The sequence below is a fragment of the Podarcis muralis genome, chromosome 14, assembly GCF_964188315.1.
Source record: "Podarcis muralis chromosome 14, rPodMur119.hap1.1, whole genome shotgun sequence".
Lineage (NCBI taxonomy): Eukaryota > Metazoa > Chordata > Lepidosauria > Squamata > Lacertidae > Podarcis > Podarcis muralis.
The window spans coordinates 6570835-6594986 of NC_135668.1; the positions used below are offsets into that span (position 1 = coordinate 6570835).

The following is a 24152-nucleotide window of genomic DNA, read 5'->3' on the forward strand; positions in this document are numbered from 1 at the left end:
AGCTTTCAGGGCATCCTTTCAAGGCATCCTTTTTTTATAGAAAGGCTTTCCCAGTTTGGGCAAGGCTTGAGACTGGCTTTGAACTGTACCGTCCTGCCTTGGGTATAATCCTTGGATCTGCCCAAAGGAATACTTCAGACTGAGATGTGTGTGTTGTTCTGGGTAGTGTGTTGCCTAGCTATGCCAGGGCAAAATTTGAAGCTCTGTGTCAGTCCTACCCATGTCCACCAGTGACTGCCCTTCCTTTGAGTCCTGCTGTGATAGAAGGCAGGTGCAATCTCTGTCTGTCTGTCTGACCCAAACACACACGTTCATCCAAATCACCTTCCTGAGGGAACCATGTCTCTGCGGATGGGGAAATTCAGGGCAAGGAGGCAAGCGGAGAGCAGTTTCTTCTTGCTTTATTGTACAATTTCTCACGAAATATATTTACAGCACATGGATTTTTGCCTCAGTGCAGGACATAGTCATGTTGCATAAGTAGAAACCTTTGAACTTCTATGAAAATAAAAATAAGAAGAGAAGCACTTAACTGCGACTTCAGCTAAGTATGTAAAAGAACATCTGTAATGGTCAGAGTGAAAAATGTTAACAGCAAAATTGCTTCTCATGAAGGATCTCTAGATGGAAACCACTGAGCAGCATCTTCCATCTCGTTAACCCTGTATAGTCCGGCAGCATTTCACACAACAAAACTCTGTAAAGCTCTCTCACACATGCACACACACGCACACACACGCACACGCTGCATCGAACACTACCCACGGGGAATGGCTCCTGTGTGGGCTACTAGGAAGCAGCCCTTCACCCACCGCTGATGGAGCACATCCCAGGCGCCCTGAGCCAAGGAAGACAAGGGCCTGCCTCTCTTGCCAGCACCCCACACCCCCTCACTGACTTGAGAGCCCCCTCCATGCCTCCTCTCCCACCTTCTCCTCTTCCTGAAGCAAGCCCTGAGGGTCCTTCCCTTCCACTTAAATGGAGGAGGAGGGGGCAAGGGTCCACCTGCTCCCATGGGACACCCCACCCCATGGAAGTGAGCTGGGGGGAGCGTGCATTTCCAGGGGTCCCATGGGGCCCCTGCCTGTGCCAGGGGCAAATCACCAGACTGGGTTGATGGGACTACCCTTGCGTTACGAAGATGATGTTACCATGGCAGTTTGAGAGAACAAAGTTATCTCAAGTTATCAAACATCAGTAACAAACGGAGTTAAGCTTCTCGTGGATGTTGCTTGGACAGCATTTCTTCACAGTGATAAATATGAAAGGTTGGAAAAAAAGGTCAGCATAAAACATTTCCACTTTTTGTTTTTTTAAAGTCTGTATGCAAAAAATCGTTTCTTTTGTTATCAGCAATTATAAAATTACAAACCCTTTCTTGAAGTAACTGCATCTGTAAGTTATGATAGAAAAAGATCTTGGGAAGTGAGACTGAAAACGGAGTTTGCATAAAATGGAAGCTGGAAATTAGCCCAAACGTGGGGGGGAGGAGGGGGGGGACTTGGTTAAGATGACGCTGGAGAGGCCACATGGTAGTTGAACAGAGACAGCTAACAGATGACTCAACCCAAAAGTCTAACATGTTATCGGGGAAATTCATACGAGAGGAGAGACTGGGATGAGACAAAATCAACGTTTCAAAGGATGCCATTAAGCGTTTGCTTTTCATTGCAGTTTTGGCACTTCATTGAAACAATTACTTATTTTTCCCCAAAGACCCAAACATGTAGAAAAGGTCGACAGCTCTTGGACATAACCTGGCAAATATAGTACTTTTATGTTCTGGCAAACACGGAAACAGAGTTAGTTAAACATTCCCACAGAGTTGCACACACATGCATGATTCGGATGTCAGTAACACTGGGTCAAGGGTCTTGGCGCAGACATTTTGCATTTACTCGCGAGGAGCTTTCAGGCTGTTTCTTCGACGGACCGTGTTTCCGATTTGAGCCGGACAAATTCTTTTGCGACATCGTCATTGGTCCTCTGGGAAAGGATCCGCAGGATCGTCAGCCCGGTCTCGTCCATGCAGATGTTCCTCAGCAGAGGGTGCCAGGCGGCACAGCTGCCCTTCTCCGCCAGGCTCCGCAGCTGTATGACAGCCATGCCGATGACCCGGTCCTCCCTGGCAAAGCAGTAATCCTTCACGGAGAGGTGAAGCTCATAGGCCCCGGGCCTTTCTTCGCTGCTCAGGAGGCTAGAGAGAGACGGGACACACACAGGGATTTACAGCACCGCCCCCGCCACCACTGCCACCAGCCACAGAGAGAGCCGAGAAGGGTCACTTACAACTGGAACGTCTCGTTGTATTTGGGAGACCAGGTGTTGCTCTTTGTCTTCGTCCCGTGCTTCCGTTTCTTGTCGCTGAGGCTGGGCCCCAAGATGCAAACCTCCACAAAGGGCCGGAACATAGCACTGGTTTGCCAGTTGAGGTTATTAATGGCGACAACTGAAAACATCAACCAGACACATGGAGGGTCAAGTGGAGCTCTACAAAACACACAAACACTTGAGGAAATACAGCTCTTCCTTGACCATTGCTCCACATGGGGATGGTCAAGAGACAGGGTCTTCCCCGTGAGGGCCCCCTCCACAAGGCCCTCTCCCTGGAGTCACATTTGCTTCTTAAAACAAAAAAAAATCCTTCCAGTAGCACCTTAAAGACCAACTAAGTTAGTTCTTGGTATGAGCTTTCGTGTGCATGCACACTTCTTCAGATACACAGAAGTGCACACTTCTTCAGATACACAGAAGTGTGCATGCACACGAAAGCTCATACCAAGAACTAACTTAGTTGGTCTTTAAGGTGCTACTGGAAGGAATTTTTTTTGTTTTGACTATGGCAGACCAACATGGCTACCTATCTGTAATTTGCTTCTTACATTCAGATGTCAGGTGAAGATGTTCTTGCTCACCCAGGCTGATATTTTGCTGTTTTACTGCTGACAATTACAAGTCATCTCTGTGTTTTAATATTTTTTAAAAAAATATATAGCTATTTGCGGGTTTGGGGGGCTTTATTTTAGGGACGCGGGTGGCGCTGTGGGTTAAACCACAGAGCCTAGGACTTGCCGATCAGAAGGTTGGCGGTTTGAATCCCTGCGACGGGGTGAGCTCCCGTTGCTTGGTTCCTGCTCCTGCCAACCTAGCAGTTCAAAAGCACGTCAAAGTGCAAGTAGATAAATAGGTACCACTCTGGCGGGAAGGTAAACAGCGCTTCCGTGTGCTGCTCTGGTTCGCCAGAAGCGGCTTAGTCATGCTGGCCACATGACTCGGAAGCTGTATGCTGGCTCCCTCGGCCAATAAAGCGAGATGAGCGCCGCAACCCCAGAGGCGGTCACGACTGGACCTAATGGTCAGGGGTCCCTTTACCTTTATTGTTGCTTTATCTTTTACTAGTAGTCTTGTGCCGGACACCTCATGCAATTTTGAAAGGCTCTTGATTCAAGAGGACTGATTCCAAACATAGGTAAAAACCTGCTCCTTGATATCAGGAACCACCATGCAAAATTTGGTTATGAAACCTAAAGAGGTCAGTCTGGGCTCCTTTGGAGGGAAGGAGAAAACACCCTTGGCTCCAAAAAGCCTTGCCTTTGTGTTGCTTCTGGGAGAAACCTGCTGACTCCTATCATCAGCTCCCATCATTTCCATGGACAAGGGCTTTCCAGAGCCTGCCTGCCTTTGCCATCCTCTGAGGGGATCACTTCAGATCCCCAAGGCAGAGCAGCTTCAAAGGCACAACCTGGAAGGAGGAATCACCTGCCATCTGGCTTGGAGAGGATGCTGCCACCTTCATGCAAAGCCAGCATATTTTGACACCCACCTTTGACCGTGACTTTATGCTCTCCGGTTCCCGGGTTTGTTGTGAGGTCCACTTGGAGATGGATCTCCCCCACTGTGTTGTTGCTCGCCTGACCTGCAGCAGAAGGAAACAAGCTCTGAGTAAGTGCCAAAGGGGCCAAGGGAAGAAGTCCCTGCGCATGGGAGAAGCTGCCCACACGTTGGCGAGGCAGGTGCTCTGTTTTGTTCCGGGTGGGGGATCTTTTGAGGGCACCCAGAATGGCTCCTTTGTTTCATATATTCTTCTACACATTGCCATTCTTTCCTTAAAGTTTGGTTTGATTGTAATCTTAAGGCTGCTGTCATTTTTGCCAGCTCAATAAATTCACAAAGCTTCTTTTGCCATTCAGTTATCGAGGGTACATTTCCCCCTTTCCAATTTTTCGCTATTAATATTCTGGCAGCAGCTGTGGCATACAAAAACACTTTTTTTTCTTGTCGATGGGGATGTCTATTGAAACTATACCTAGAAGGAACGCTTCTTTGTTCCATTCTGATGCAGAGATTGGGGATCTGTGCACAGGAATCAAGTCCATTGGCTGAAATAACCAGAGACAGGATTTTTACCCCACTGGCTGTGGGGCCCAGTTCTACAACAATACTGGCACCCCCTGCAGTGGCAAGGAGAAAGGTGTGAGAGTGATGACGAGAGGAGGAATCCTGCCTGAATGTCAGTGCAACCCATGGATGTGTGTGTTGTGTAGGGTCTGGGCTGAGGGTGTGTGCTTACTTGCCACCCACAGATTCCGGCCTGAGCCTCACCAAAGGGAACCAAAAGGGCCCCAGACCACTCTCTGCAACCAAATGGTGGTCACAAGCTATCTGAGCTGCCCAAATGTCCAAAGGGGCAAATGAGCAGAGCCTCCCTGGGGATGCAACGAGAGAAGGGCTACTGCAGTGATGGGGCAATGGCGAAACCATCTGAGCGAGATCAACGGCACCTTTCCCTGCCCAACCTTGACTGGAGAGTGGGAGGACCCAGCAGCAGCAGCCCCAGCCCTAGCCAGAACATCCTTTGAAGGACAAGGTGCGCCATTGCATGTCCCCCAGGGTCCCAGAGGTATGGGGTGTGTAATGATTTCCCCTTTATCCTCACAACAACCCAGTGAGGCTGTCCACTGTTTCCCACAGGCGAGGCTGATGGATCCAATGACCTCTTGTGGGGATTTGGGGAGGAGGAGGGGACAGATGCACCCCCTGCCCATGGCTGGGCTGGCATTTGAGCTCCAGTATTCTGAAGCTAAGGCGGCTGCTCTCCCGCCATCGGTGGCAACCCTCCCCACTTCTCAGTTAACGCAGAAAAGTAAAATGCTTCCAGCTGATTGCTCCATCTGTGGAAAGGGAGCCTGTTCGAAACTCATTCATCACTGTCCAGACCCTATTTGTTAACGGAGACAATGTGTGCGCGGGGGGGGGGGGGGAGCTGGGCTCAAAATTGGATGCAAAACAACATGTCAGGGAAACATTTCAGCTGCAGCGCCCATTCCTGGGGCGAGACAGAGAAGCTCTGGTTGATAAAACCAGATGCTTATTCTCCTTCTCAGAGTGGGGTGGAGAACGATCCCAATGTCAGATTTGCATGTGTGTGTATGGGAGGGAAATGCAAGGATTTCAGGGCCAAAGACTCTGGTGGCTAAACTGACACATATTTGACATCTGTTGTGGCTTTTTAATTCCTTATCATGTCTACAGCAGCCGTATTGATGGCTTCCCTCACCCTTCAACATGCGAAGGAAAGGGATTTGTGTCTTCGGTCGGCAGAGCAAGTGCATGAGCCCATGTCATCTTTCAAAGCAAAAGTCACTCACCATGCAGAGAATTGCACAATTGAATGGCACCACACACACACACTTTTTTTAAATCCCTCCAATTTGCATAAAATCAGAAAACTGCAAAAGGAAACCATATTTACAATTTCTTTATCAGATCTCTTGGACAGCCTTTTGAAAAAGCGTGTACTGAAAATTTACAATTGCTTTCTTTTCTTACTAGTAAAGGCTAGTCAGAAGCATGCCTATAGATATAGATATGATTCCTCAGATTTGCACAAAACCAGAAAACCACACAAGCAAAATTCAAACTGCCTATGTTACTTTGTGCACGTCCTGGGCAGTTTTAGAAAAGAACAAACAGGGTTTTAAATTTTTTTTAATGTTTTGTTTTTAAAACCACTTTTTTAAAAATAAGAAAGACATGGTACAGGTTCAGCTATCTGTGCCCATGCCCAGTTGGTTTTTAACTGGCATAATAGGACCAACAAATGAGAAGGCAAAAGGGAATGTCTCGTAGTATGAAGGGGGAAGAACACAGAATATTGAGGGGGCCCAGCCCCATCCTTGAAAATTTGGGGATGCCTCGGCCCCCCTAGATAACACCCCTGATCCATCCCTAAATCCAGTAAGCTCAAGTCACAGTAAATTGTGATCTCTGAAGGAATTGGCTTGAGGGGAGGGGGAACGTGGCTTGAGGGGAGTGCTTGAAGAAACCACACAGACTCTCTCCCTTCCAGGAAGGAATTGCCATTCCCAGCAAAATCAGGCCCTGAAGGCGGCCAGTAATGGCCACATGCCCTTTTCCCAGGCCAGCAAGTTATTTTTTCTGCGCTTCCTTTGGCTGCTGCCCTGAGTCTCCTTTCAGGCCAAGCCTTTATCAGTTGCTGCTCACTTACTTTGTGAGGTCTGGGTGTCAATGAACTTCTTGATCAGGACGTCTGTCGTCTGGGTGTAAAGGTTGAGGGCGTACTTGAGGGACTGCATCTCGGGACTCTTCTCCAGGTAATTCTTTTTCAGCCCATTTCCTCCGGCGTGGAAGTATTGCTAAAAACAGAGGCACAGATCCAAATTGGAAACTGTTAGACATGAATGTTAAAAATCTCTCCAAAATGTATAAGTTGTTGTTAGAATGGCATACAAAGGACGAACAAGTTAAATCTGTGATGATTGATTGGGCAAGAGATGCTGGACACAATATAATGTTGGAAGATTGGGAAAGGCTGTGGAAGAAAGGGGTTAAGTTTACTGCATGTACTGTATTAAAAGAAAATATTATGAAAATGATGTATAGATGGTACTTAACCCCGGTGAAATTAGCAAAGATGTATCATACAAATGATAATTTATGTTGGAAATGTAAAGAGAAAGAAGGTACTTTCTATCCTATGTGGTGGACGTGTCCTAAAATAAAAGACTTCTGGGAAAAGATATATAACGAGTTGAAAAAAATGTTGAAAAATACATTTATTAAAAAAACCAGAAGCCTTTCTACTTGGAATAATAGGATTGGAATTGCCCCCAAAAAATGTTAGACTGTTTTTGTATGCCACTACAGCAGCAAGACTTTCATTAGCCAAGAATTGGAAATCGCAAGAGTTACCAACAATAGAAGAATGGCAGATGAAGATGATGGACTTTTTGGAGCTGGCTGACCTGACTGGAAGAATCCACGACCAGAAAGAAGAGGAGACACAAGAGGATTGGAAGAATATTTAAAGAATTTTAAAGACCATTTGGCTAAATATTGTAATATAAGATAAAGAGAAATTTCTTGGAAGTAATAATTAGGCTTAGGGGTAGATTATGAATATGTTATTAATATTAGGAATTAGAATATTAATAAAGGAGAAGAAGTTAGTAAATGAAAGAAGTTAATATTATTATAAATATGAATTTGGAGAACTGCTAAATAGGTGATATAATGAAATTCAGTTAGAGGGGATTTGAGGAAGTCAGTTATCAATGTAATGAAACTCGGATTTGGACGTTAAAATTCATTTTTATGTGTTTTTCTTTGTTTTTTGTGTATTGTAATGTTTTTCTTTTTTCTTCTTTTTCTTTTTTATGTGGTAAGTGTGAAAACCAATAAATTTTTTTGAAACCCCCCCCCCCAAAAAAAAAACCCCAGAAGCACAGAGAAAGGGAGTAGAGGAGGGCCAGGACACTGCGGACATCAGATCCAGGAGGTCACCTGGCCTCTGAGTTTCTTGGCTAGCCAAGGATCCTTGAATGATCTATCGTCTCACCCTTTATGTACTCAAGCTGTGTAGGGCTTTGTATGCCTGGATCAGCACTTTGAGCTGCCAGGACCAAAAACATCTGAGTTTTGGGGTTGTGTTTCCGTTGGGGAGGAGGATTTCTCCCCAAGGCTGCCTGGGAAATGTTGGCTTTGAAAGTGGGGAGCGTGATGGCTGCAATTCATGTTCGCGTTAGCTGCCTACCTGCCGAATCAGGGGCAGCTGAATGGAAGCCTGAGTACAAGTTGCTGCTGTGGGGTGCAGTGGGGCTGCTCTTGGGCTCTGCTTGTGGGCTGCCCTTCAGAGCATCTAATGGACCCACCGCTATGGGGCAATGAGGAAGTTGGACTCATCTAGCAGGGCTCTCCAACCATTATTGCAGAGGCATTGCCACCTTATAACATTTCTTATTAACTTTTCAAATTTTACAAATTATTTTAAGCAACCATCAGAATAAATCTTTCCTATCTGTTGACGTCCCTTCCATTGTGTTCTTTTCTTACCTTATAAAGCTGCTATATTACTTATATTTTACCCATTATGTATGTTAATTATAAAATATTTAAACCGCAATTCTCACCTGCAGCTATAATGCAAATCCTGCATACATTTTAAGATAACCACAACATTTTTTTTCAAATATTCCACAAAATATTTCCATTCTTCAAGAATTTCTCTCTCCATTCTGTTCTTTAATTCTTACAGAAAGGGGAGGCAACGCCACTTTAAACAACCACCTCCTATTGCCTTGTGTGGATTATTTATTCCACCGATATCCCCCCTTCCTGCCAAAGAAGCCCATGGGGTCAGAGGAGGATGGGAGTCATGTTGAATACTCAGCTCCTCTCTCGTTTGGGTCTAATTTTATTACACAGGGGACATGACTGTCCCACATTCCAGCTCGAAAATGGTGCGCTGATGCTCCTTTGCTTCTTTTTGTTTTCCCAGAGTGATTTCCCAGAGCCAGTTTTCCCAGAGCGATTTGTGGTAGGTAGGTCAGCATTCTATTTGTTTAGCTATAAGCCACAACAACAAGAAGAAACATTCGGAGTTGAGCCACGAATTTAGCTCTTAACTTCCTGGCCGCCGGTGCAAATGAAGGAACAGGCAAAGTAATGGAGTGATTTGTGCTCTTCCCCCGCCCTCACCATAAAATAACTTGTCCCTTGGGGGAAGAGGCATAATAATAATAATAATAATAATAATAATAATAATAATAATAATAATAATATATTTATACCTCGCCCATCTGGCTGGGTTTCCCCAGCCACTCTGGGCGGCTTCCAACAAAAGATTAAAATACAATAGTCCTTCAGATATTAAAAGCTTCCCTAAACAGGGCTGCCTTCAGATGTCTTCTAAATGTCAGATAGTTGTTTATTTCCTTGACATCTGATGGGAGGGTGTTCCACAGGGCGGGCGCCAAGGCCCTCTGCCTGGTTCCCTGTAACTTGGCTTCTTGCAGCAAGGGAACCGCCAGAAGGCCCTCAGCGCTGGACCTCAGCGTCTGGGCAGAATGATGGGGGTGGAGACGCTCCTTTAGGTATACTGGGCCGTTGAGGGCTATACCGAGGCTGTTGAGGGCTTTAAAGGTCAGCACCAACACTTTGAATTGTGCTCGGAAATGTACTGGGAGCCAATGTAGGTCTTTCAGGACCAGTGTTATATGGTCTCGGTGGCTGCTCCCAGTCACCAGTAGCTGCTGCATTCTGCATGCCCATAAGGCATCAACCTTAGCTGTGCTGGATCCAGAGGCAATCTTGGGGACCAATGTGCAGCTGGCAGAGGCCTCTGCAGCACTTCAGGACCGCTCTGGAAGGAGACTGTCTTGTGGGGAGGGCCAAGTATGAGTCTCAAACCCCTCAGTGGCGACATCAGGAGATTGTCATCTTCTGAGGCAGAGGAGTCACTCCTAAAACAGAGGCCTACCGTATTTTTCGCTCTATAAGATGCACCAGACCACAAGACGCACCTAGTTTTTGGAGGAGGGAAACAAGAAAGGAAAAAAAATCTGAATCCCAGAAGCCAGAACAGCAAGAGGGATCGCTGTGCAGCAAAAGCAGCGATCCCTCTTGCTGTTCTGACTCCTGGGATAGCTGCGCAGCCTGCATTCGCTCCATAAGATGCACACACATTTCCCCTTACTTTTTAGGAGGGAAAAAGTGAGTCTTATAGAGCGAAAAAGTACGGTAATTTGTATGCTGCATGGTTATGCCCCTATCATGCTTTCATTTGAGCAGATCAACCCTCAAAACTCACTCAGGGCGTTCAAGGATAGCTTCCTGCCTTCATTTGGGCCAGAAATGAACAAGAAAAAGGCATAAACACCCACCTCCCCCCTTCCCCTGTCCAGCCCTTTGCCTTGGCAGCTGAGGAGGAGCCTGCAAACTGGCTTTTAACCATCACTTTGCATGTCTCCGTCTCCCGTAAAAATCCAGGGTTGGCGCATTGTTCCTTTTCTCTGTGTTCCTCCTCGCTGCTTTCCAAATTTTTTATTTTCTCTTGGCTTTTCTGTTTCATGTATTTAGGGATGCAGGATAAGGAGCTGGAATGGGACCCCTGAGGCTCACAGAGGCTGTTCCTGCTCTTTGCTTCAACAACTTTAGTTACTGCTGAACACAATCTGGAGCCAAATATTAAGAGTCAGACTCCCTAAGTTTTGTGTGTTTGTGTGTGTGTGTTTATATTCATCAGAGAGAATGAGGGGAAAGCAGAAATCCGAAAAGAATGGAGGCAGCTGCCCATGGCAAGAGCTCAAAGTTTTCATTCAAGGGAGACGGTCTTCAGAAGCCTGATTAAGCCATCTGAGGGTTTGGGACTCATGTCCGTGTCACTTGAAAGAATCTGAAACATCAGTGTAAAATTGTTAGCCATTCCATCAGGCTGCCTCAGTGGGAGAGATGAGGAGCAGAAAGCCCTTTCCATCAGCTTTGCCTCCTGCCCTTGAGTGCTTCCCCTGCCAGCTGGTCATTGTAAGAGCGACCAATTAAGTACTGGCAGCTGAGATTGCTCCCTTTCCTCCCTTTCCTCTTGTGTGTTGTGTTGTTTAGAGTGAGGCCTTGGGTGTTGTGTATTCCATGGATGGGGGACGGATGCTCAAGCAGGACATTTCTCTACCATGTTCACCTCAGCTGAAGACACAAGTTGCTTTTCAGTTTAAATGGTGCCTTGCTTCTTCAGCGCTGCCAGCTGCCTTTGCAGCGATGTCAACGGCACGCCCAGCTGCTTGATTGCTTCTGGACGGTGGCCAATAAGATTTAAATTGCTGGGAGGGAGAGTTAATTAGCAAGCAATTATAAATTAAAAGTGTACAATTAGACACATCTTTCTAGATAGAAGAGCAGCTCAGAAATGGAAGGGTGGCCGGAGGGAGCTTTGAAATTCATCATCCTTGATTGATTGTTTTGAGGGAGCTGATAGCATCTGAACATGTTCACACCTAAAGGTGTGTTTCTCCACAACAAGAGCTTTACAGCAGGGGTGCGATAAGAACGTAGAAAAGCCTGCAGGATGAGGCCAGTGACTCAACTAGTCCATCATGCTCTCACACTGGCCAAGCAGACGCCTTTGGGAAACCCTCATGTAGGATTTGAGTGCAAGAGCCCAGCAACTGGTGTTCAGAAGCATTGCTTCCTCCTACTGTGATCACAATCTAAAAAAACAGTCAAATTTATGCCTTGAAGGTGCTGAGTGGCAGAAAGAGCACTGAGATAAATCCCTGGGCACAAGTTTATTTGCAGCAGAAGTGGGCAAACCAACAGGGCTCCAAGGTACGAGTGTGGAACAGTGCAATGGCCCTTTTCATCCCACATTGGAACCAATATTTTAGGCATCCTGAGCTGGGGGTGGAAATCTCTATGTTAAAGATCATAATAAGAAGCTGGCCTCCAGCTGATGTCATACATGATGTCATGTGTGTGGCAGGCAAGGGCGGGGCTTCAAAGGAACAATCTGGAGTGCTGGAGCAAGGTGCACGCTCATCCATCGGCTGATGAGAAGCCGCTTCTCCCTCCCAGCGCTTCTCTTTGAGGCCTCCCTGTTGCTCCCCTTTCCACTTCTGGAAGCAGGGAGGTAAGGAAGAAGCTAGGTGACGGTTGTTAGGCAGAGGGCTGGAGCATCCCTTGAACCCCCCTGCCTATCTTGTGATGTCATAACCACATCATATGATCAACAGGTGGGCTGTCCCACTCATCTGTCAAACTCAGCTCACAGGACCAAATAGGCTCCGCTACCCCCCGTTTGAGACAATTTTAGTCTTTGAATATAATAGCTGTATTCTCAGCTTCACAGTAAACTAATTAAAAAATAGCTCCTACTTTTTGATCACGATCTTCTATTGTGCTCTTTTGAAGTCAGATTCTTGAAAAGATCAAAGAAATAGCAGAGTATGATATTCCTTTAAAACTCAAAATAGTACTTTGGGCTTACTTAAAACATGTTGGTTTTTTAGGAGATTTTAGAACCGGTCATTTGTTTACTGTCTGCAGCTAAAACTGCCTTAGCTGCCAAACAGAAATCCTGAAACTCTCAATGTATAATGTATGGAGAGAAGTATGTATTGACAATCCCTTTCTTAACTAAGCTGACATATTACTGAAGATCAAAGGAGGATTTCCCTCAAGACAACTTTGTTAAAATGTGGGTTTGATTCCCATCTCTGCCTTCATATCCATGGAATCGATTTTTGATGAAGTCTGGGATATAAATATTTTAAATAAAACAATGTAATTGGAATGTTAATTTCCAAGTAGCCTGCAATCAATCCACCATTCTATCTTTTTGCAAGTCATGGCTTTGCAGGGCATTGTTTTCCATAGTGCAGTATTTTGTATTGTGATATTACAGCCAAATGGTAAATTAAGGGAGCAGCAGCTCAAGGGGGAATTTGGGGACCCGATACCCTTGGAATGGTGCATGCACCATGTCTGAATTGTCCCCTTGAGGAAGAAGAAGAAGAAGAGTTTGGATTTGATATCCTGCCTTTCACTCCCTTTAAGGAGTCTCAAAGCGGCTAATATTCTCCTTTCCCTTCCTCCCCCACAACAAACACTCTGTGAGGTGAGTGAGGCTGAGAGACTTCAAGGAAGCGTGACTGGCCCAAGGTCACCCAGCAGCTGCAAGTGGAGGAGCGGAGACGCGAACCCGGTTCCCCAGATTAGCAGACTACCGCTCTTAACCACTACACCACACTGGCTCTCAAGAGAGAAAAGAGGAAGAAGAAGAAGAAGAAGAAGAAGAAGAAGAAGAAGAAGAAGAAGAAGAAGAAGAAGAAGCAGAAGCAGCAGCAGCAGCAGCCGACCTGGGGACTCGTTTCTCCATCACAAATCAGGAGCACAAACCAACCTGGGACCATCTAGCAGTTGCTGTTGGACTCTAACCCCCACATTTCCTGACCACTGGCCATGCTGGCTGCTGGGGCTTCTAGGAGATGGACTCCAACTCCAGCTGGAGGGCACCATCTTGGTTACTGATGTGGCCCCAGTTGCTCCAATTCAGCAGTTTGCTGCAGGAAGGAACTGGGAGGAGCCTTGTACAGTGGTACCTCGCAAGACGAATGCCTCGCAAGACGAAAAACTCGCAAGACGAAAGAGTTTTCGTTTTTTGAGTTGCTTTGCAAGACGAATTTCCCTATGGGCTTGCTTCGCAAGACGAAAGGATACAATGTGACGATTTTCAATGCATTCCTATGGGAAACCGTGCTTCACAAGACGAAAAATTCGCAAGACGAAAAAACTCGCAGAACAAATTAATTTCGTCTTGCGAGGCACCACTGTACACACTTTTGCACATCTTTAACCTGTTGGCTTTGCTGTCCCTTTTAGAGGCATCAGACCCTACAGATCTAATTTAGGCAGGGATTTGGAAAAGACGATTCCCTCTAGTAGCATATCTGGTGGTTCCCCCGTAGCCACAGATTTTGAGAACAATGCGGTCCTTTAAAACAGGAAATGATGCAAAATATTACCCCTCCTCACCCCCAGGGACACTTGCTTCCTGGCTTCCCCAATAAAAAAACCTCTTCCCTCCTGCAACTGGAGTGCCACCCCCAAGACTGCAATGAACATGCAAGGCTCCAGATTCTGGTCCAAAATGTTTCAGGTCAGCTGGAGATCCACTTTTTTAAAATGGGGAAATCAGATCCTCCCCTCCTATGATTCTGGCCTTGCCGCTCTGATCCCACCACGACCACTCTGGATTAATTCTGCCGGAGCCATGGTGGCAAAGATTAATGCATCCAGCTGAGCTCCTCGACACCTGGCAGGGAAGTTGGCACCCCTCCCAAATGGGGCCCAGCGAAGAGAGTAGTTCATCATGATCTTTGAGCGAGAGCCAGTTATGTGGCAGTGGCAGCTAATTAGCCAAAGGATGAGAAATGCAGCAGAGCAGCTGATGGAGAGAGGGAGGAAACAGGACTTACTAGGGGGACACTTCTCTCCTTGACCCCCCATCTGAGTCTGTCCTGCAGATCTGGCCACTGTCGCTCACACTCAGATCAGATGGCCACAAAGCCCACTCCACGGGGCTGCCTGTGAAAGGTGCTTGGCAGCGCCAGCTGGTTTGTGCCCACTTTTCAGGACAGACGGGGGTGTTAACTTGTTCCTACTTGCACTGGCTTCCAGCTTATTTCAGGACTTGAGGGTGACTCGCTTTGTGGCTGCACCTGAGCTGTGCAGTGCATTTCCTGAAAGAGGTTTGGGTGGAGAGCCTCTTGCCTGAGTTTGGAGGACAGCAAAGACTCCCCTCGCCACCCCTGCTTTCAGTTTCCAACCTCCTGCTGCAGTTGCTGTGCTTTTAAACTGACCTACTTGGTTTTAGGCTCCTGTCTAGCTGCCGCTTTAAGGAATTCAAATATGCATTTGTTTTTATTTTTCACAAATTTCTTGTTGTTAATCTAGATGTTACCGTTTCGGTGTGGAAATTTCTAAAATTAACAGAAAAACTGGCTCTCTGGGTTTGCTACTTAGGCAAGAGGTGTCTCCCAGCCCTTCGTGGGGATGAACTGATTGGAGATAAGGGTTAGGCTCTCCATCCTTGAACTACAACCACTTTCTTTGTTGTGCTTAAGGTCACCTGTCCCTTGCGCAGAAAGAAGACTCCAGCCCAGCAACTCCACAGCACATGCTTGTGTCCTTTTCTTATGCCAGTGTCCAACTGATTAAGTCATACCTTAATTGTTGCCAGCACCACATCCATTATTGCGCACTGCCTCAGTGTCAGGCTTTTGGTTTCTTCTCGGATGACGTGGTCCTGAAAAAAAAATACAAAGATGGAGTAACTGCTGTTTGCTCTTTCCAAAGATGGTCAAATACCTTTCCCCCTGTGTAAAATAAGGTGGCTGACACTTTTTGCAGCTGCTCATTGTGCAGTCAACGAAGTACACAAAGGGAAGTTCCTTGTCTCTGGCTAGTTGGCACCAACTACCGTATTTTTCGCACCATAGGACGCACTTTTTCCCTCCTAAAAAGCAAGGGAAAATGTGTGTGCGTCCTATGGAGCGAATGCAGGGGGGAGGCAGGCGGGAAAAGCCCTCAAGAGCCGCACACAAGCTTCGTGCGCTCTTGCGGGCTTTTCTCCAGGAGGGAGAAGGGACTGACTGGCTGTAGCAGTCCCTTCTCCCTCCTGGGGGAAAAGCCCCCAAGAGCGGCGCCCTCTTTAAAGGCTGTGCGGCTCCTGCAGGCTTTTCTACGAGGTGGGGGAATCCGCCCACCTCCCAGAAAACCCAGGAGAAGCCGCACCGCCCCTTTAAAGAGCGTGCGGCTTCTGCGGGAGGTGGGGGAAGCTGCAGCAGATTCCCTCCTCCCGGGTTCCCTTTGAGGCGGCAATGTGGGAGGGGAGCAGCTTACACTCGTGTAAGCAGCTCCTCTCCCACTTTCCTCCTTCAAAGCAACTACGGAGGAGGGAAGGAAGAGGACCATGGATCCTCCGCTGCTGGAGGCTTCAGCAGATTCCCCCCTCCGTGATTGCTTTGAAGCAGGAAAGTGGGAGGGGGGCAGCTTACACTCGTGTAAGCAGCTCCTCTCCCACTTTCCTCCTTCAAAGCAACTACGGAGGAGGGAAGGAAGAGGACCATGGATCCTCCGCTGCTGGAGGCTTCAGCAGATTCCCCCCTCCGTGATTGCTTTGAAGCAGGAAAGTGGGAGGGGGGCAACTTACACTCGTGTAAGCAGCTCCTCTCCCACTTTCCTCCTTCAAAGCAACTACGGAGGAGGGAAGGAAGGGGACCATGGATCCTCCGCTGCTGGAGGCTTCAGCGGATCCCCCCCCCAGCTTAAGTGGGGTGGGGGAAGTGTGGCAGGTAGGGGGGTACCTACCTAGACAGTGAAGCCACGTGTCTCTCCAATGAAAATTGGGAGTGGGCATTGTGTGAAGTGGCTGTGGATCTCCTGCCACAGAACTGTAGGACTGTAAAGAGTTGGGAGGGCCACCCGAGGGCATCTAGCCCAGCCCCCTCACAATGTAGGAATCACAGCTAAAGAACGGCAGGCAGATGGTCCCCCAACCGCTGCTTAAAAGCCTCCAGTGGTGGAGACCCCCAACACCTTCCGAGGTCATAGAATTGCAGGGTTGGAAGGGAACCCCAGGAGTCATCTAGTCCAGCCCCGGTGGACAGCATGCGCAATCCATCCCGTTGCGCAAGACTAAAGATGCTGCGCAAGGCTAAAGAAGAAGCCAAGGCAGCGAGCGAGATGGATCGCGCTTGCTGCCTTGTCTTCTTCTTTAGCTGCACTGGAGAGGTTTAGCTCCTGGCTGGAGAGGTTGTGCGGCTATGGACCCCGCGCGCTGTCTTGGCTTCTTTGCTCTTTGGGGCTGGGGGGGGGGTAACCCGGGATTCCCCCGCAGCCCCGAGAAGGTCTGGGAGAAGTGGACAGGCTGCGTGCAGCCTGTCCGTTGCTCTTTGGGGCTGGGGGGGGGGGAATAATATTTTTTCCCTTGATTTCCCCCTCTAAAAACTAGGTGCGTCCTGTGGTCCGGTGCGTCCAATAGAGCGAAAAATACGGTAAGCTTCTCTGTTACAGAGAAGAGCCTTGTGCCTTGGTGGGAGGAAAAAAACCACAGCACAGGGAGGGCAGATGCTTAAATCACGGATGCAAGATGTGGTGATGACTGTTTGCTAAGATTGCTTTCAAGAGGGGATTAGGCACTTCCATGGAGGAGGTGGAAGAGGAGATAATAGATGGATCCTTGGCCCCCAACCTTTGCATTCCATGGGGAGGGGCCAACAATGTCCTCTTATTACTGGGGATGGGGTGGGGAATGACCGTCCCCTGAGAGCAGCACAGTTGCCAAGGCAGGAAACGGATACTCCAGTGCCTGCAAGGAGTTAATGTGAACCAGCCTCAGCCATGGAGAGAGGGTGTTGCGTCTCTTTTCCTTCAAGCTGAGTAGACTTCCCTTACCTTTAGTTTAGACAACTGGCCAAAGTCTTTGGCTGCGCTGAGGATCATTGGAGGGCCCTGTGGAGAGAATAAATAATATAGTAGTAGTAGTAGTAGTAGAAGAAGAAGCAAGAGGTGGGAAAGTGAGACTGCCATGGTGGGACTGCCCTAAGGGCCAGCCCAGGGGGTTCATCTCACTCAGGGCACGTGGCTTGGGTGACACTCTGGCTGGGGCTGCGGGGGGCAGGGGAGGCCTTGCCAAGGTTGATGCCCTAGACTACCAAGCGCTCCCAGTGGGCAAGTGGAGCTGCCAAGGTGTGTTCCGCTCTAGACTTTTCAAAGGCAGAGGAGCAAGGGCGGCCTGCCTTTTCTAGCCTTGGCTGGAAGTGGAAGGGAAGCAAAGAGGAACTGAGTCTGCAAGAGTCTGTGGTCCCAACCTAGGGAGGCCCAGCCAGGCAATGGAAGATTTCTGTGGCCAAGCTGAGGAAGATGACGATCTCTGAGGGCTGCCTGCTTTCAGGAGCATGTTGAGATTCATTGGGGAAGAAGGAAGGAAGAAGTCTTCAGCACAACCATCAAAAGAACCATCACTGCTGGCAAAAGGACTTTGGATTCAATGCCATCCCTGCTGCAGCTGCCTGTGGCTCTGTGGCTGGTTTGGGCAGCCAGTGGAAGCTGCGGGCACCAAGCAGTGAGTGAACCTCCTCTCTCAGTCTCAAAGTTGCCCTTTGCTCAAGCAAGCAGAAGGAGGTCCTTCCCATGAGTCCTGGCTACCAGGCAAATGAAAGTGAGTGGGTCGAGACCTCGTTTCAAGGACCAGAGGCCTCCAAGCACCCTCACATTGCCCTCTAAAGTGTGTCAAGTGGTTGTCATGGCAAAGGAGCAATTAGCTGTCAACGGTGAAAGGATAGAGTCCACCTTCACTAATTGGATGAGGAAAGTGGCAGGCAGACTCCCGACTCTCAGTCCTCACTGCCAACTGCATGCTGTGGAGGAAGCCGCAGACCGTCCCCCCCAACTGAACACTTGGGCGACCTCCACACTGGGTGACCCTGACAGGACCCCATTGTCATTGAACTCCATCCCACTAAGCAGACTCCACACTGACATGCCGTCTTTCAAGAGCCCTCTTGGTTTGCTGCTGCTGGCTGCTTAATTCACAAACGGCCCTCTCTCTCTGAAGGCAGTTTTCATGCCGGCTTCGTCTGAGGGAAAGAGAAGTCCACGTGTCTCTTGAGAGGGCCAAATCCATCCATCCTGCCCTCTTTTCAGGGACTTAGGGACAGATTCAGCTATCGAGTCCTGCCAGCAGAAGCAAGGACTTCCACTAGTGCAACAGGCTTTTCCCTCCCTACACATCCCCCCAAATTGGCTGTGGGGTGTGTGCCAGGAGAACTCCCAGAACAGCATGGGGAGGAGGAAGACGGGAGGGGGAGGGGCATTGTTCTGTCTAGCAAGCTCATATGCCATTGTGCTGATGAAACAATTGCCATTGCGCTATGCTGAACTCCTCCCTTATAATTCCAAGCAGCATAACAGCAGCTTACGAATGTGGGCTTGTAGGATTTCAGTGCCCCCATTGGAGGGTGGTTCCCTACCCCCTTATGACTTTCATTTTGAGCATCTTCCTGCCAAGAGCAGACAAGAAAAGTAGCTTAAAAGGTGCATTTCCAAAGAGCTGTATTTCTTTATATGACAAAATGGAGCCCGGACGAAGTGCTGGTTCTCTGCAAGGCTTACGGGAGACTCACAGTTTGGTCTGTCAGTGGTGGGAGTACAATCTGTTTTTCTATCCGGTTCAGGACCAGTTTCCAGAGCTCTTTCAAAACACGCTTCAGAACGGTCTTCTCGCAGATTTTTGCCGATAGGCTTAAGCTGCAAAACAATCCAACGCTCTCAAAATCTTCATCTATATAGGCAGTTTACAAAGCAAAAACTATGTAACCATGCAACTAGAATACAAAGAAAAATGCACACTGCTGATGAAAAACCCAGACTCTAAATGCTTCCCCAGCCTTCCCTCCCACCAGGGAGAAGCCCACGTACATCACAGCACCGCTGGCAGGTAGTGATTGCATGAAGGAGCAAAACCACGAAGCAACAGGAACAGATGGCAGGGGGCGGGGGGAATTGAGGGGCTGTTTTCATGGGTTCAGCGCCTGCTGCAATTATGGGCCTGGCTGCTGGCTGCACAATGGGGTGCCTGGCACACAAAGCATGGCACGGAACAATGCAGTGCCCAAAGGAGCCAAGCTGAAAAGAGGATGAAGTCCGGGCTATGGATCTCTTCTAGGGGGAGAATAGGGGATAGGTCCTTGTGGGACAATTGTGGGGGTTCTTGAGACATGAATGAATGTGAGCTGCTTTGAGAGCTGAGAGAGGGCACCAGGGTCCCGGTGTTGGTGCATTGCAGAGCCCAATGCTGTTTGCCACAGACCAGACCATCTGTCTGGACACAGCAATAAAGCCCACAGCACCTGCCCTGCTTACGTTTTGTCCAGGAAGTCCATCAGGGGCCGCAGCACAATCTCTGCATCCACAGTGTTGTTGTTCTTGTTGGCAGCCGCAGTCCCGTCTCCTTTCATCTGGTTCAGCTCCAAGCTCATCTGCCGCACACACTCCTCAATGACAGGCTGGAAGCTGGAAGGGACCAGAAAGGAGGGGATGGGGTGTTAGAATTCCTGCTCCATGATTGCAGTCATGGGATTTTTGTCTATCACATGACGGTGTATGCTTTGACTCCACAGAGTGGGAAGTGACGGAGACAGGATGTTTGTGTTACTGTGTTCCGTGAAGTGGGACTATTGTCTTTTGTTCTTTTTCTCTTTGCTGTCTAATGCTAGAGAGAGGGAGCCATGTTGCAGTGCTCTGTGTGTGTTTATATGTAAATAAAGTAGATTAGCCAAAATGCTGAGTTGCTGAGGTCTGGAAGCAAAGGTGCGCAAATTCTGTGGATCCCTAAGTGTGCCGGTGTCGGTTCGCATCGGTCACTGTGATGTTTGGGCTGAAGAAAGCTTTTGAAGTTCCCGAACGATCGACCAGGAGGGAGGGAATATGTTAGTCAGGCATGTGTCTCCTCTGCCAGGGTCCTGCTCGAGTGTAGGCTGAACTCCTGACATGGGGATGGAGGTGCCAGAACTGGCCAAACACGGCAAAGCAGACCCTTCCCCAGAGGTTCTCTACATTGCTGCCTTCCCTCCAGGAGCCCACGGCTCCCTTCCTTGTGTGGTAATTATACTTTAAAGAGTTGTGTGGACGTTGCCCCAGGTCATTTGACCCTCTTAAATAGTTCTCTCCCCCCCCCACTGGAAAATCTACAACAACACATTAAAGTTTAAAAATAACATGACTTTTATTTGCTGTACCGTCTCTTGTCATAGTGAATGTACAAGAGAGGTAGGCAATACAGTGGTACCTCTGGTTGTGAACGGGATCCGTTCTGGAGCCCTGTTTGCAACCTGAAAGGAACACAACCCGTGTCTGCGTGTCTGTGCACGCACAGGTGGCAATTTGCCACTTCTGTGCATGCGTGTGATGTCATTTTGCGTGTCTGAGCATGCGCGAGTGGTGAAACCTGGAAGTAACCCTTTCCGGTACTTCCGGGTCACCACGGGACGCAAACTGAAAATGCACAACCTGAAGCAAACGTAACATGAGGTATGACACTACTTCTGTTACTGAAACATACATGAATTTGTATCTGAGGCTGATTAATATTTACAGGCTGAGGCAGCAGGAAAGCACAACACACTTGCTGCTCTAACAAGTTAAAATCCATGCAGCAGTTGATGACTGAACTAACTGATAAAAACTGCCTCACTATATGACATCGCAAGCACTGGCACCAAATATAGGGGGCGCCCATACCATGACCTCTGAGGGAACGTCCAAGGCCCTGCAAAGTCTCTGACGTGACTTCCAGTAGAAACCATTGGGCGCCATTGGGCACCCATAATCTGGGGCCCACGTTGGCACCCCTGATCACAACATTCTATGCTACAACATTAACCCTTTGCGTGGTATTTTGGATGCACCAATTCCCACCCCCCAACAAGGGCCATTTCCCCTTCTCCTAGTAGAAGTCTCTGGCACTCTGGCTCTCTGGCTGTGGGGTGACCGACCCAAGGGTGGGACACTGTCTGATGCAGAGAGGGCACTTGAGACCAGGTGTGATCCTGGGTGGGGGACATTTTGGCACTTGAGTTAAACAAAAATTGACGCCCCACCCACCCAGAAGGGGTAAGTGAAGATCTACATCTGTAACGGGGGCAGGGGGAGATAAAGATCTGCATCAGGATCTGCTACCCTGGTGGATCCTGCCACCTGAGGTGATTGCCACACCCTGCCTCATGGGTGGGTCGGCTGTGGGGGGTTGAGGTTCCACAGCGGATCCACACCCAACCTCCCACCCCATTCTGAAAGCCCTTTTGGAAAACCTGGCCATGCGCCATTCCACTCCCTCTTCCCCTTCCCAGGCCAACCACATGACAAAAAAAGCCCTTTGCACCCTGGAACATCTCATATATTATTTCCTTTAATGCATTTGACCTCTGCCTTCAGGAAAATCCCTGGTAAGGCAGCTTTCTAAGGGGCACAGGGACTTCCCAAGAGCTGGTGGCAAGGCAGGGGCTGAAAAGTGGCTCCCCCCCCAATGCTGTAGGATATGTAATGCAGCCCCACAAGTGTGTGTCTGGGAGCGGCAACGAAGCAGGCCCATTACCTGGCGCCGTAGGTCACGCTGAGCTCATCCAGGACGCCACTGAGCTTGGCCTGCAGCTCTTTCAAGGCCTCGCTGGCCTCCGGGTCCAGCTGGAAAAAGGCAACGGTGAGGTTAGTTCCCCCTGCTTGGCTTCACCCGCTTCTTCTCTGCATCGGAATTAGTGGGAAGGAGGAGAAGGCATCCATCGATTAGATGGCATTAATGGAAAACAAGCGTGGAAACCCTTCGAGGCTGTGTGGGGATGGAAGGTGAGACCCCAAACAGGACTTGAATTGACACAGGGCATGGCCCACTCTTAAAGTCCGTCTATACCCACCTCATTGGACTGGAGGGGGCATGGCCTGCCTCCTGGGGGGGGGGTGTGAGCTGCCGTGTGCTTCCCCTTCCTCAGCCAGCTGCTCAGGCTGCCTCTGGAAACGCCTGGCAGAAGAAGCACAGAGGGCGAGGAGGGGCAGGAGGGGCTGCGCTCATTGGCTGAGGGGGATCCATGGAGGTGCCCGTCAAGCCAAACACAAAGGTGTCACCAGAGGCAAAGATGGCCTCCCCATGCCACGCCCTGCCTGGTTGGCTGCCTTTCCCCTCCCACTAAAGCATGGCTGCAGCTCCCCATTTATTACGCAGCCTTCTGAGGCAGGCACCTGCCCTGCCCTGGGACTGAACTTGCTTAGAGGCCTTTTTTTTAGATCGGGAGGGGATTCCACGCTGTTTTGCATTAGTGCAGAGAGAAGCAGAGCATCCAGCAATGAGGAGAAGAGCGTGGCAGACTCTACGGGTGTGGTTATTATTATTTGTGTGCGGAGCATGCTGTTTCTGGAGGGGGAAAGGAGGCTTCGCAGGAGGGGGAGCTGTTCACTGTTAGCCCTTTGAGGGCATCAGGGTGGACCAACAAGAACCTGGACTGCCAGCACAGGCTGCTTCTGGAGGCGGCCCAAGGGGCACAGCCTTGGCACACCGTCTGGGATGCAACCGCAGATGGAAGACAACCACGCCAGCCCCGTGGCCAGGGAGAATGGTGGTAGACGGGCTTTGCGTCGTGGAATGGGAGAGGGAGAAAGGGGTCCATGCACAGGCATTTTCGTTGCCCCACTGGCAGTGCAACACCCACCTACCCCCAGAGCCCCTTTTAGGCAAGGGAGAGGCCCAGCCCCTTTGGCTCTTGGGGTTCACAGACTCCCACTTCACTAAAGCAGCACTCAGATCCCGTTTTGCTAAAAACATCACTATGATGGGAGTTCCAACTCCCTGTCTCCAAAGTCCCTTGGGACTTGGGAAAGGGGATCAGTGCTACAAAGGGGGTCACACTACTGCAGCTTCTCTGGACGCCAACCCCAATGGCCCCCACACCACACTAGGCTTGGCTGTCCATCTGTATGGAGACCATCTACATGGTCACCTTGCATGATCCCAGGGAGCCCGACAATACTGGTGGGGCTTGCCTAACACATGGGCATGGGGTTGTGTGGCCTACAGAAGACCATTGCTCCTGGGGAAGGCCCTTCAGAAGATGACATGGCAGGTGGGGCACAGGGAAGACTCTCCATTAGCAGCAGGGAGGCCTTGGAGAGCATTTGGTGGAACTGGCTTCCAAGGCAGGGATGGTGACCTGGGGAGGCCCTTCAGCCGGACTTGGAAGCCTGCAGGTGGGAGAGGGAGGTTCCCCCTGGGGAGCCATTGCTGGTCAGCAGCGCAGGCGGCAGCCGATGGGACGGACCAGCCAGTGGACTGACTGGGCGCAGGAGAAAAGCTTCAGACGCATCCCATACATGCTACTCTTGCTGGGTAATCAACTCTCTGCGCTGAGACCTGATCATCCACAGGCATTGCTAATCGTGATGCACCATTAATTGCTTTTCTGAAAATGCCCATATAGCCTACGTCACCCAAGGACAGGCAGGTAATTCAAACACAGAAAACAGCAAACTAAAGCAATTGAGTGCAGATCCACGGGCCGCGCCGTGGAAGCCACAGAGGCCCCCTTCTAGCACTTGCTTAAGCCTCACGAAAGACAAGCAAGGAAGGGGAGCTTCCGTTTTGCGCATGCTCGGAGAAGAGGCCGGCTGTCGATTTCATGGAGGGCTGGCCTGGGGTGGGGGGAGGAGGCAGAGGCATTTGCATTGTGCCTCTGCCACGGATCCTTGGGCGGGTGCTGGGCCTGCTGCTTGCCCAGTCTGCATGCCCTTTAGTAAGAAAACAGAACAAAACAGAG

The 24152-nt window shown here is 49.3% G+C and overlaps 1 protein-coding gene across 2 annotated transcripts in view; it reads right to left on the reverse strand.

Annotated features, from left to right (window-relative positions):
- Positions 1-384: 384 nt before the first annotated feature.
- UNC13C (unc-13 homolog C) overlaps positions 385-24152 on the reverse strand; it is a 133516-nt gene continuing 109748 nt past the window's right edge. For both annotated transcript variants that reach the window (XM_028705840.2, XM_028705838.2), the window contains 9 exons: positions 21947-22035; positions 19717-19866; positions 18978-19101; positions 17248-17304; positions 15017-15097; positions 6509-6656; positions 3824-3916; positions 2290-2449; positions 385-2197 (listed from right to left, as the gene is read on the reverse strand). In XM_028705840.2, coding sequence (XP_028561673.2) covers positions 1912-2197; positions 2290-2449; positions 3824-3916; positions 6509-6656; positions 15017-15097; positions 17248-17304; positions 18978-19101; positions 19717-19866; positions 21947-22035 — 1188 coding nt within the window. In that variant the 3' untranslated portion in view covers positions 385-1911. The remainder of the gene's footprint in view (positions 2198-2289; positions 2450-3823; positions 3917-6508; positions 6657-15016; positions 15098-17247; positions 17305-18977; positions 19102-19716; positions 19867-21946; positions 22036-24152) is intronic.